Here is a 12,897-nt window from a genome sequence, read left to right as displayed (position 1 = left end):
CAAATGCTACAAATCAGACCCACCTCCCCCACTTCCCTAGCCAGTTGTAAACATTAACTAGCACACCATTGGCTAAACTTAACACTTCAAAATTGCTTTTAAACTGAATTCACTTAGCTTTTAGTTCTCTTTTTTTAAATATAGTTTTAAAATACAATTAGCACAGATATTTTGTTTGCTTGGTATAAATTGGCTTTTGGTTTAAGAATCCAATTAATCTGTTAATTCAGCTATTCATTTCATTGGCTAATTGCCCTCACTTTTGCTGCCTGAGACAGATCTTGTTTATTATTTATAATTTCACTCTGTTTCAGAGTTAAGAATTCTTCTATTTTAAATTTGTTAAATTTAGTTTTAGTAAAAATTATTATTTTAAAAATATTATTGCCCCTCACTTCATTTTCTCAGGCAGTATTTAAAATTTCTCCACAATTTTATCCAAATAAATAAAACTATCTTCTCAGATAGAGGAAGAGGGTAGAAAGTGACCTGCTTAAAAAACTGCTGAAATTAATTAAACTTTTATTTAAAAGTTATTTTATTTTGGAATTTTTTCTATGTTTTTTCTAATTTAAATGTGAATTATTTTGCTGATAGCTTAAATGTTCTGAGATTTGAGTATATTTGCATTTTATCTTTTAATTTCATAATGTGTAGTATTTTTGTCTTGAATTTGGTTGCTTTAATTTTAAATATTATTTTTAAAAATAAATTTATTTATTTATTTTTGGCTGTGTTGGGTCTTCGTTGCTGCACGTGGGCTTTCTCTAGTTGCGGCGAGCGGGGGCTACCCTCTGTTGCAGTGTGCGGGCGTCTCGTTGCGGTGGCTTCTCTTGTGGAGCACGGGCTCTAGAGCACAGGCTCAGTAGTTGCGGCGCACGGGCTTAGTTGCTCCGCAGCATGTGGGATCCTCCCTGACCAAGGATCGAACCCGTGTCCCCTGCATTGGCAGGTGGATTCTTAACCACTGCGTCACCAGGGAAGTCCCTTAAATATTATTAAAGTAGCTTTGGAAGCTACTTTTGCTACTTAATGAGTTTCTCATTTCAATTTCAGATACTTAGATTTATAAGTCCAAACCTGTTCAGGAGTCACTGTTGACTCAGTCAAAACTTTTTCTTTTCATTGACATTTGTTAACGCCAACAGTTTACCAACAAGTAGTGATCTCTTAAAGTTTTTTCTATTGTTTGTTTTCAGTTTGTTGTTTTTTGTTAGTTAGTTTAGTTTAGTTTTGTTTTACCAAAGGTCTGTTTGCCTGCCTATCTATCCATCTATCTATCTATCAACAGAGCACTGGTTGGTCTCTTTTGGTTTTAGTTTATCTAGCAAAGTATAAGAAGCAGTGACATCTGCTGGTAAGACTGAAAACTCCTTTCCAGAATTTACTATGGAGTTACCCAATCTATGTCAATGAGTCCTGAGGTAGCAAGTTCAGAAAAGAGAAAAGTCAAAGCAAATAGCCTAATCACTATACAACACTTCAGCTATCAACATGACGAATGATTTCTAAAAAAGACAACAGAGTCTAACGGGTATTGTAAACCACACAGAAGATTGTAAGCAGGGACTTATTTCATTTTATATCAGCTCCTCTCCCAATCTGCTTTGCCAGATCTGAGAGGACAGATTCATACTCCTTCAGTCACAGCACACCAACATCTCTCCATGCAAAGGTCCCTTTTTTGTTTTACTTTATCATATTTTTTCCCAGATTCCCACTCCCATTCCTCAACTGTCTGCTCTCAACTACACTTACTCTAACATATATTATTTTGTGTATGTAGAAGTTTTTAAATCACAGATAGTGTCATACTATAGAACTCAAACTTTTTCCCGACTTAATTCAGTATTAATTTTAACACTTTACTCATGCCACTCTATACTTTGGGTTCATTGCCTTTGGATGTTGCAAAATATTTCAGAGTATGCTTTTCACCTTATTTTACGTATCTGTTCTTCTAGTGATGGACACCTAAGTTGCCTACAACTTCCTGCTACTACAACTCTATCAGTGCTACAGTGAGTATCCTTATATATTTGCCCTGCTCCACAGAATGGTTGTTCCAATCTGCACTTTAACCAACAGGGCTTGAGTGTTCCCATTTACCCAAATCCTAGCTATCATTTCATATTTATCCCCATGTTCTACTTTTTTGCCTATCTAATGAGTATAAAGTGGTATCTCATTGTTTTAATCTTTAACTGATTATCAATAAGACTTAATATCCCTTAGAAAATGTGTTAGCCATTCAGGTTTCCTTTCTGTTAATTGTCTATACATCCATTGCCTAATTTTTTTTATTAAGTTCAGTTTATCATTTGTGAATGGCTTGGGATTTTTTAAGACCTTCTTTTAGAGCAGTAAAACTGAGAGGAAGGTACAAAGATTTGCCATATATATACCACCTGCCCCGACACATGCATAGCCTCTCCCACTATCAACATCACTCGCCAGAATGGTATATATTTTTTTAAGCAAGAATGAACCTACACTGACATCATAATCGCTCCAAGTCCATAGTTTATCTTAGGGTTCACTCTTAGTGTTGTACATTCTATGGGTTAGGACAAATGTATAATGACATACATCCATCATTATAATATCTTACAGAGTATTTTCACTGCCCCCCAAATCCTCTGTGCTCTGCCTGTTCATTTCTCTGCCCCTCATGCTGCACCTTTGGCCCACCCCGAAACCATTGATCTCTTTATTGTCTCTGTGGTTTTGCCTCTTCCAGAATATCATATAGTTGGAATCATACAGTGTGGAGCCTTCTCAGATTGATTTCTTTTGTTTAGTAATGTGCATTTAAGATTTCTCCATGGCTTTTTGTGGCTGATAGCTCATTTCTTTTCTTTCGTGTTGAATAACATTCCATCGTCTGGATGTACCACAGTTTACATATCTATTCACTTACTGAAGGACATCTTGGTTGCTTACAAGTTTTGGCAATTACTTATAAAGCTGCTACAAACATCTGTGTGCAGATTTTATGTGGACATAAGTTTTCAACTCCTTTGGGTAAATACCAAAAAGCACGATCATTGGATTGTATGGTAAGAGTAGGTTTAGTTTTTTAAGAAGTTACCAAACTATCTTTGAAAGTGGCTGTACCATTTTGCATTCCCACCAGAAATTTATGAGAGTTCCTGTTGCTCTACATCCTCATTCGTGAAGCATGTGGTGTTGTCAGTGCTCTGAAATTTGGCCATTCTAATAGGTGTGTAGTCGTTCCTTTGCCTGTTTTTGATGGGCATCCCAGTCTTATTTGCAAAACCTCCTTGCACATTCTATATATTAATCCCTTATTGATTTTTGACATTGTCATTATCTTCTACCAATCCAGTTACTTTGCTTATAGAGTCTCCTGATAAATAGAAATACTTTATTCTGATATAGTAATATCCATCAATTTTTCACTACATTTTTTTTTAGTGGGGGGGGGTCTTAGTGAATAACTTTCTTCACCCCAGTTCAGAAGGATATTCTCCAATATTTTATTCTATTAACTTTATAGTTTTAAATTTCATATTTAGTTCTTTAATACAATTGGAGCTCTCTTCCACATATGGTGTTCAGTAGAAATTCAACTTTTTCTTCAAAAAGTGAATTAGCTTTCCCAAACCCCAGCTATTAATCCATCCATTTCCCACTGGTTTATGACATGACCTCTACTGAATACTAGGTTTCCATATATAGAGGGATATTTCTGAACTCTGTTTAGTTTCATCTGGTTTTCTCGTATCTGTGCAGAATCACACCATTTTCATTGCTATGGTTTTCCAGTATGTATTCAATCCCCCAATTTGGATTTTCTTTTTAAAAACTGACAAATCAAAAGAGAACTTAATTTTTCCATGTAAGTTATAGAAAAATGTGTTGAATTTCTCAAAAAATCCTGTTGTAGTTTTAATTGGAATTGCACTGAGTTTATTGATTAATTTGGGGAAAATTAAATTCTCTACAACATTAAATCATCCTGTCTGGAATCATATTATATCTCTCTGGTTTATATAAATTTTCCTTTATGATCTTTAATGAAACTTTGAAAATATTTTCTCCATAAAGGTCTTTATATTTTGGATTTTGGTAGTTAACTATCAAAGCTTTTTTTCTTTTTTCTTTTTTGCTATTGTGAATGGAGAAAGAAACATGACCTTCTCAATTAATATACCTGGTTATAATCTTCAGGAAACTCTAATAAGAATTTATCACCATTTTATACCCACTCACCTGAAATGGCTTCAGGAATGTTTCCTCCATTGCCAGCCTGCCATACTCAGTGAAAAGCTACAAGGAAAATCACACACACACACACACACACACACACACACACACACACACACAGAAAACTTCAGTATCTGCAAAGTTCTACTTCTTGGTTTTCTTCCACTAATTTTTTTCTCTAGCTGTAACATAATACTATATTATTAAGATTAAAATAATCATTTTAAGTAACTAAGTATTAGATAAAGCAGAGCTACAGTAATTATATATTTTAAAATTAAGGACATAAAGTACATTTTAAAAATGAAGTTTCCATTTTAAAGGTAACACCTTTTATATCTAAAATGTAGGACAACTTTTTTTGTGGGGAAGATGGGGGACAAAGAAACATGTTAAATGACCTTTCAAAGCAAAACTTGCATAGATTAGACCAGAGAGCTATAAACTAAGTAGGATAATTTACTGTTGTTGCCAGAGGAAATTTAATGTCCCGATGGTCTTGATCATTACAAAGACATACAGGCATTTGGTTTAAGAAGTGAAGAATCAAATACACCACCTTCTTTTATTTTTTTATTGCTCCCAATTGAGAGGTACCATATCAATTTGTGTTGCCAGAAATGTAAAGTTTGGGAGAACGTAGACTTGAGGGGGTGATTGTGACTGGGCCTCTGGTGAGAGTTCCGTCCAGATTGGCCAGGTGGATTTCCCCATATGTACACAGGAAATGCCGCTTCATCACACAAGAGTACCAAGCCACAGAGGCTTCTCACAGCTGGGGAAGGATGCCGGCACAGAGGATTCCCCTCCTTTGCCCCTTTAGAATAGCCCCCAAAGTACCACACTGCCTCTCCTGTGAAAACTATGGGAATCTAGAAAGCAAATGGTAATAACTAGGCATCTGATTAGAGTGATTAAATGAAAGTCTAGAATATGTCTAAAAGGCAGCAGGTCCAGGGATTAGAATCATTACTCATTCTCATTAGAATCATTTACTAACATAATTTGAATTCACAATCTTTTTTGAGGAAGGATGAGGTGTTGTCATTTACAGGAAAATTTTTAAATGATCTCAAAAAAGATCACTTAATATCAAAGTCCAAAATCAGTCCTTTTTTAGAAATCCTAAACTGGTATTGAACAGTGCCATGTCATTAACTTGCAAAGCAACTGGCTAGGTTATGACACATGCCTAAAGAAGCAATTGCACTCATTCTAAGATACGTCTAACAATTATTGGGCATATTGCCTATTTGTCATAAATGGTCAGTGTGATGTACTAGAAACATATTTGGGAGTAATGCTAGATGTGAACTCCAAATGATATTTCCACTCTCACAGATCACCCTGCATTATCATCCTTTGTTATTTGTTAAACTGCACAAGGTTCTTTTTGGCAAGATAAAATAATACATTGAAAGCAAAATTTTCTATAAAATATGCAGAGGAAAACTATCAGAGAAACAATAGGTTTTTCTATGTAGCCAAGAATAACATGAATTGAAAAGGAGTAGACAGCGTGACAGAGATGTGAACTATCTTTAGGAAACATCTGATCTTCTACTTATTTGAGATTTAAATGCTGCTTGGAGAGTGGAAGAAGCAACGAGTCCAACCAGATGATCAAATTTCTATTCCCACTCTGCCACTAACTAGCCACATGAATTTAGGCAAGTCATTTTTTTTTTCAGAGAAAAATTTCTCATCCATAAAATATTAAGGATAAATTAGGTGTCACTGAGATCTTTTTCAGATATAAAATAGAATTCTATGAGTAATCATCAGGTAGTCCCCCATAGTTCTTAGTTATAAAGTGGTCCACAGGAAAAAAAATCTGGCATACAACTGATATCATACTAACAATTATTAAATCCCTAACCATAAGACTTCAACTTCACATTTTGGGTCACTTTTAAACCAAAGGTTCTTTCTCCACTCTAATTTGCCATATATTTTTCCATATACAGGGTTGACAGCAAATAGCTTTACTGATACAAAGGACTTTGAAAACTGAATTAGAAAGAATATAATCATACAGGGCTAGAACTAGAAACCTGGAAATGGGACAACCTCCATTTGGTTACATTTTTAAATCTTTCTGACTGTTATGTTTTCCAAGTACAAGAAGACCTCCAAAAATCCTAAAGTTCTGCTGTACATGCCCAAAAGATTACCAGATATACAAAAGAGACTGTAAATATTGTTACCTGAAGGTGCTGAAGATCATCCTCCTGCACATTTTGAGATAAGTTATATACCTTGATTAAGAAATAAAGTCAAAATAAGAAAATAATTAGCAGCATACTAAGCACTTATTTTGTTATTCTCTATTTTTTGAAATATCAATTTCACAAAATCAAACTCTCTCACATATATTTATAAGACCTTGAGAGACAATAAATAATGTACAATGATCATAAAACTTTTCCAGAAATACAGTAGCTACCTGATTTGGAGACAGAATATTAAAATTATTTTATGAACTTAATTCAACAATTAGTAATAAAATAATCATTCTTACAAGCATATCAAAATAATAATAATCTAGATCTTAATAACCCATATATAAAATTTTGTCTTGAAAAATTATGTTGGCTTCTTTACAATCAATTATTTAAGTCTATAGAAAGTTCCATCACATGAAAGTTAAGTTCTGAATATCATGCTTACATCCTCAAACATATGCATTATTGCTTCACGAACAGATCACAGCATTAAGGTGAAATTCTTTTTTTCTAAGTAGGAGGATAAATATCAGTAACTTCAAAGAAAAGTTAATGATGTTTATATGTTTATATACTGATACAAACAGTATACTCTGTGTACTTATTTAAATAATAGACCACTTCTCAGATAATAATAAAAAATAGTCATACTAAGGACTTAGATTTTTCAGCAAAAATATTTAATGTCTCCAGGAAAAATATAAATAGTAAATAATAAATATTTAAAAGGCAAAATCAATCTGGTTTAAATTGACTTGTGTAAATTGCACATACTGTTGACTATGAAGAAGTTAGATATTAAGTTGGTATTTTAAAGGCTAATTAAATTAAGAAGTATATTTTTAAAAGTTAGTCAGTCTTACACCTACATTAATGAATAGATCATCCAGACAGAGAATCAATAAGGAAACACTGGACTTAAACAATACATTAGATCAGATTGACTTAATAGATACATAAAGATCATTCCATCAAAAAGCAGCAGAATACACATACTTCACAAGTGAACATGGAACATTCTCTAGGACAGATTATATGTTAGGTCACAAAACAAATATTAATAAATTCAAAGAAGAATGAAATCATATCAAGCAGCTTCTCCAACCACAATGGTATGAGACTAGAAATCAATCACAAGGGGAAAAAATGGGGGAAAAAACCACAAAAATGCTGAGATTAAACAATGTGCTACTGAATAACCAGTGGATCATCAAAGAAATCAAAGAAGAAATTTTTTAAAAACCTAAAGATAAATGAGAGCAGAAATACAACATACCAAAATCTATGAGATGTGGCAAAAATGCTTTTGAGAAGGAAGTTCATAACAATATAGGCCTACCTCAAAAAAACAAGAAAAATCCTGAATAAACAATCTAACTTTACACCTAAAGAGACTAGAAAAAAGAACAAACAAAGCCCAAAGTTAGTAGAAGGAAGGAAATAATAAAGATCAGAGCAGAAATAAATAAAATAGAGACTAAAAAAAAAAATAGAAAACATCAGTGAAACTAAAAGCGAGTTGAAAAAATAAAATCAATAAGTCATTAGTTAGACTAACCAAGAGAAAAAGAGAGAGGGTTCAAATAAATAAAATCAGAAATGAAAGAGGAGAAATTACTATTGATACCACAGAAATACAAAAGATCATAAGAGACCACTATGAACAGTTATATGCCAACAAATTGGACAATCTAGAAGAAATGGATAAATTTCTAGAAACATGCAATCTTCCGAGACTGAATCATGAAGAAAAAAAAGTCTTAATAAACTGATTACTAATAAGGGATTGAAACAGGAGTCAAAAATCTCCCAACATACAAAAGCCCAGGACCAGATGGCTTCATTGGCAAATTCTATAAAACATTCAAAGAAGATTTAATACCTAGCTTTCTAAAAATATTCCAAAAAATTGAAGAGGAGGAAAATCTTCCAAACACATCTTACGAAGCCAGCGTTATCCTGATACCAAAACCAGAGAAGGATACCACAAAAAAGGAAACTACAGGCCAATATCCCTGATGAATATAGGTACAAAAATCCTCAACAAAATATCAGCAAACTGAATCCAACAATACATTAAAAGGGTCATACACCATAATTATGTGGGATTTATTCCAGGGATATAATGATGATTTAACATCCACAAATCATTCAACACAACACATCACATTGAGAAAATGAAGGTTAAAAATCATACGATCATCTCAATAGATGCAGAAAAAGCATCTGACAAAATTCTTCCATTTACGATAAAAACTCTCAACAAAGTGGATATAGAGGAAATGTACCTCAACACAACAAAGGTTATATATGACAAACCCAGAGCTAACATCATACTCAAGGCAAAAGGCTGAAAGCTTTTTCTCTAAGATCAGGAATGAAACAAGGATGCCCACTCTTGCCATTTTTATTCAACATTGTGTTTGAAGTCCTAGCTACAGCAATTATGCAAGAAAAATAAATGGCATCTACAATGGAAAAGAAGTAAAACTGTCACTGTTTGCTATTTCATGATACTATATATAGAAAGCCCTAAAGACTCTAACAACAACAAAAAAAACTGTTGTAAAGTTTTTTTATCCCAGTAAAGTCATGGGATACAAAATCAATACATAGAAACCCATGGCATTTCTATATACTAATAATAAACTATCCGAAAAAGAAATTAAGAAAACAATTCCATTTACAATTGCATCAATAAGAATAAAATACCTAGGAGTAGAGTTAACCAAGGAGATGAAAAACCTGTACACTGAAAACTATACACCACTGATAAAAAGTTAAAGAAGACACCAAAAAATGGAAAGATATTCAGTACTCATGGATTTAATATTGTTAAAATGTCCATACTACCCAAAGCAATCTATAGATTCAATGAAATCCCTATTAAAATGCCAAATGCATACTTTACAGAACTAGAACAAATAATTCTAAAAATTTTATGGAATCAAAGAAGCCCTTGAATAGTCAAAACAATCTTGAGAAAGAAGAACAAGGCTGGAGGTATCACACTCCCTGATTTTAAACTTTACTACAAAGCTATAGTAATCAAAATAGCATGGTACTGGCACAAAAAAGACACATAAATAAATGGAATGGAATTGAAAACCCAGAAATAAACCTATACATATATGGACAAGTAATCTATGATAAAGGAGCAAAGAACATACAAAAAGGAGAAAGGACAGTCTCTTCAATAAATGGTGCTGGTAAAACTGGACAGCCACAAGCAAAAGAATGAAACAAGACCACTATCTTACACCATACACAAAAATTAACTCAAAGTGGATTAAAGACTTGAATGTAAGACCTGAAACCATAAAATTCCTAGAAGAAAACATAGGTGGTAACCTCACTGGCATCTGTCTTAGTGATGCTTTTGTGGATCTGATTTGAAAGGCAAGGGAAACAAAAGCTAAAATAAACAAATGGGACTGTATCAAACCGAAAAGCTTTTGCAGTGAAGGAAACCATCATTAAAACGTAAAGGCAACCTACTGAATGGGAGAAGATATTTGCAAATCATATGTCCAATCAGGGGCTAATATCCAAAATATGTAAAGAACTCATACAACTCAGCATCAAAAAAACAAACAACCCAATTAAAAAATGGGCAGAGGATCTGAATAGACATTTTTCAAAAGAAGACATACAGATAGGCAACAGGCACAAGAAAAGATGTTCAACATCATTAATTATCAGGGAAATGCAAAACAAACCACAATGAGATACCACCTCCCACCTGTTAGAATGGCTATTATTGAAAAGATAAGAAATAATACATGTTGGAGAGGATGTGGAGAAAAGGAAACCCTCGTACACTGTTGGTGGGATTGTTAATTTGTGCAGCCACTAGGGAAAACAGTATGGAGATTCTTCAAAAAGTTAAGAACAGAACTACCATATGACCCAGCAATTCCACATCTGGGTATTTACCTGAAGAGCATGAAAACAATATTCAAAAGGATATATGCACCCCTATGTTCAATGCATCATTATTTACAACAGCCAAGATATGGAAACACCTTTAGCATCCAACAATGGATCAATGGATAATGAAGATGTAACACGCACACACACACACACACACACACACACACACAAAACACACACTGGAATACTACTTGGCCATAGACAAGAAGGAAATCCAGACTTTGTGACAACATGGATGGACCTTGATGGTATTATGCTAAGTGAAATAGGTCACATGGATAAAGACAAATACCATGTGATTTTACTCATAAGTGGAATCTAAAAACAAAAACAAAATGAACAAATAAAATAAAATAAAAATGAACTCATAGAGATCAGATTAGTGGTTACCTGGGGAGAAGGGGGGGTGAGGGCTGGGCAAAATGGATGAAGGGGGTAACTGTATAGTGATGGGTAGTATCTAGACTTGTGGTGGTGATCACTGTATACAGATGTTGAACTATAATGCTATACACCTGAAACTTATATAATAATTTTTTTAAAAAGCTAGGCAATCATAGGTTATAATCATGACTTATTTTAAAGTCCTTTACAAAAAAATTCAGTCTTCCTTCTATCCATCCTTTCATTGTACTAACTACACATAATGTCCCGGTTGCCGGTTCACTAGCTCCATTCTCCCCACATACTTATAATTTCAGCTTTGACTTACTCATCCTAACCACTTTGCCTTTCCTACCTTTTAAAACTATTTTACCTTTCTTTGATGGTCTGCTTCTTGGTTACTGTCTCTTCTCGCTCTTTCCAGTGAATAGAAAATCTAAAAATTGTCTTAAAATTTTTATGCTATGTGTTCTGTGATCATAGTAAAACCCTCAAGGACTTTCAGGACAACTTATAAAGCACACAATAACTTCAAAAACAATACTTAAAAAGAGAGAGAAAAAGGAAAGAAAGACATTTACTTTCCTAAATGCACATTAAGATACTACAAAAAGTCATGAACATATATAAATGTTTTTACATTTAGAAATGTTTCTACTGGCTATGTAAAACAAAATTTGCATTTATAAATCCTACTTCATTAACTGTAACTAATAATAGGTAGTCTCAGTGCATCTACATACATTTTAAGATTTAATATTATTGACTTTACTGTAGGCTTGAAATAGAAAAAATTATCAATAAGATAATATAACATTTTCTGACTAAAGCAGGCAATTTGAAAACTGATCAGAAATTAGATTACAGTAATAAAACAATTCCACTCTTAAGGAAATCATAAGAACTGGTATGCTAATTGAGTCAAATAATATTATATAATTTACCATTTCTGTTGTTTGTCTCACTACCACATGTAGATAGAAATACATACATTCATAATTTTTATTTAAAGAAACATCCATCAAAATGGATTTATTTTATTCCATACCTGTATTGAGCTGATCATTGTGCTAAGGGCAAATACTGTGGCCGAATCTCTCAAAGTTGACTGACTATCAAAGGTTCCCTGAGTATCCATCAATAGCACTGCAACCTATAGGCAAGTAGAGTACATTATTGATATTTTATAGAACATGCAGGGTATTAGGGTTACTACAAAGTTAACACCATAAGAACTAAAGCAAACCATTAGCAATGAATACTTAATAGGTAATTTTTCACATGTGCCATGAATGCCACAGAAAATAAAAATATTAATTAGCTGCTGACTACTGTAATGATTAATTTTCACTGGTAATCCAACATAACAGAAATAGCACTGAAACAAAATATAGATGTTAGCTAGCTGATCTGCTGTTCTATTGTCCCTATGATTTTGCCTACTGTGATCAGTAGAAAGGGAAACTGGGAACATGAAATAGGACGCTACCCACTTCCCTTTTAAACTTCATGTCAAATGGTCAAAATTAGTTTTCAAAAGAGCATTTTGGAGGACCCTGAAAAGTGGTAACTGTTGGCAAGTGAAAACTCAATTTTCTTTAAGAAGTTCACACCATACCTTTTTACCGTCAGGTTTATTGATAAGGAAGACTTCACTCCATATCTGGATTCCCGTGGTCTCTCGTTCAGATCCACCTCTCCACGAGAAGCCAGTCAATGGTTCATTGTAATCTCCAACCCAATCAACTGATTCCTATAAATTAAGAAAGTCTATGATATTGAACTAGATATGTAGTACAGGTTCTTCCACTCATCCATACCAGTTTGTATCCCTCTCCAACTCTAGACAAAAGGAAACAACGTATGCACATCTATTATATTGATACACTTACTTTATTTACTCATCCAAAAAATAATTATGAAGGAGCAACCATCTGTCACATTTTATGCTACATCCTGGGGATACAAAGATATCATTCCAGAAAAGAGGAAGCTCACAGCCTAACAGGGGGACAGACGTGCTAACAAACCATTATGAGGCACTATATGCATGCCAAAATGGGCGTGTATATTAGATATAAATGGAAGCACAGGAAAAGAAACAACTAACTCTTGGTCAGTTAAG

General features: G+C 33.6%; 1 protein-coding gene across 2 annotated transcripts in view; it reads right to left on the bottom strand.

Annotated features, from left to right (window-relative positions):
* Positions 1-12,897, bottom strand: part of ATL1 (atlastin GTPase 1) — an 88,410-nt gene that overhangs the window by 25,000 nt on the left and 50,513 nt on the right. For both annotated transcript variants that reach the window (XM_036841715.1, XM_036841714.1), the window contains exons 4-7: positions 12,391-12,525; positions 11,821-11,925; positions 6,438-6,488; positions 4,237-4,293 (exon numbers count right to left, since the gene is read on the bottom strand). In XM_036841715.1, coding sequence (XP_036697610.1) covers positions 4,237-4,293; positions 6,438-6,488; positions 11,821-11,925; positions 12,391-12,525 — 348 coding nt within the window. The remainder of the gene's footprint in view (positions 1-4,236; positions 4,294-6,437; positions 6,489-11,820; positions 11,926-12,390; positions 12,526-12,897) is intronic.

Source organism: Balaenoptera musculus, chromosome 2 (assembly GCF_009873245.2).
Source record: "Balaenoptera musculus isolate JJ_BM4_2016_0621 chromosome 2, mBalMus1.pri.v3, whole genome shotgun sequence".
Classification (NCBI taxonomy): Eukaryota; Metazoa; Chordata; class Mammalia; order Artiodactyla; family Balaenopteridae; genus Balaenoptera; species Balaenoptera musculus.
This window is presented reverse-complemented; position numbering and strand designations above follow the sequence as displayed.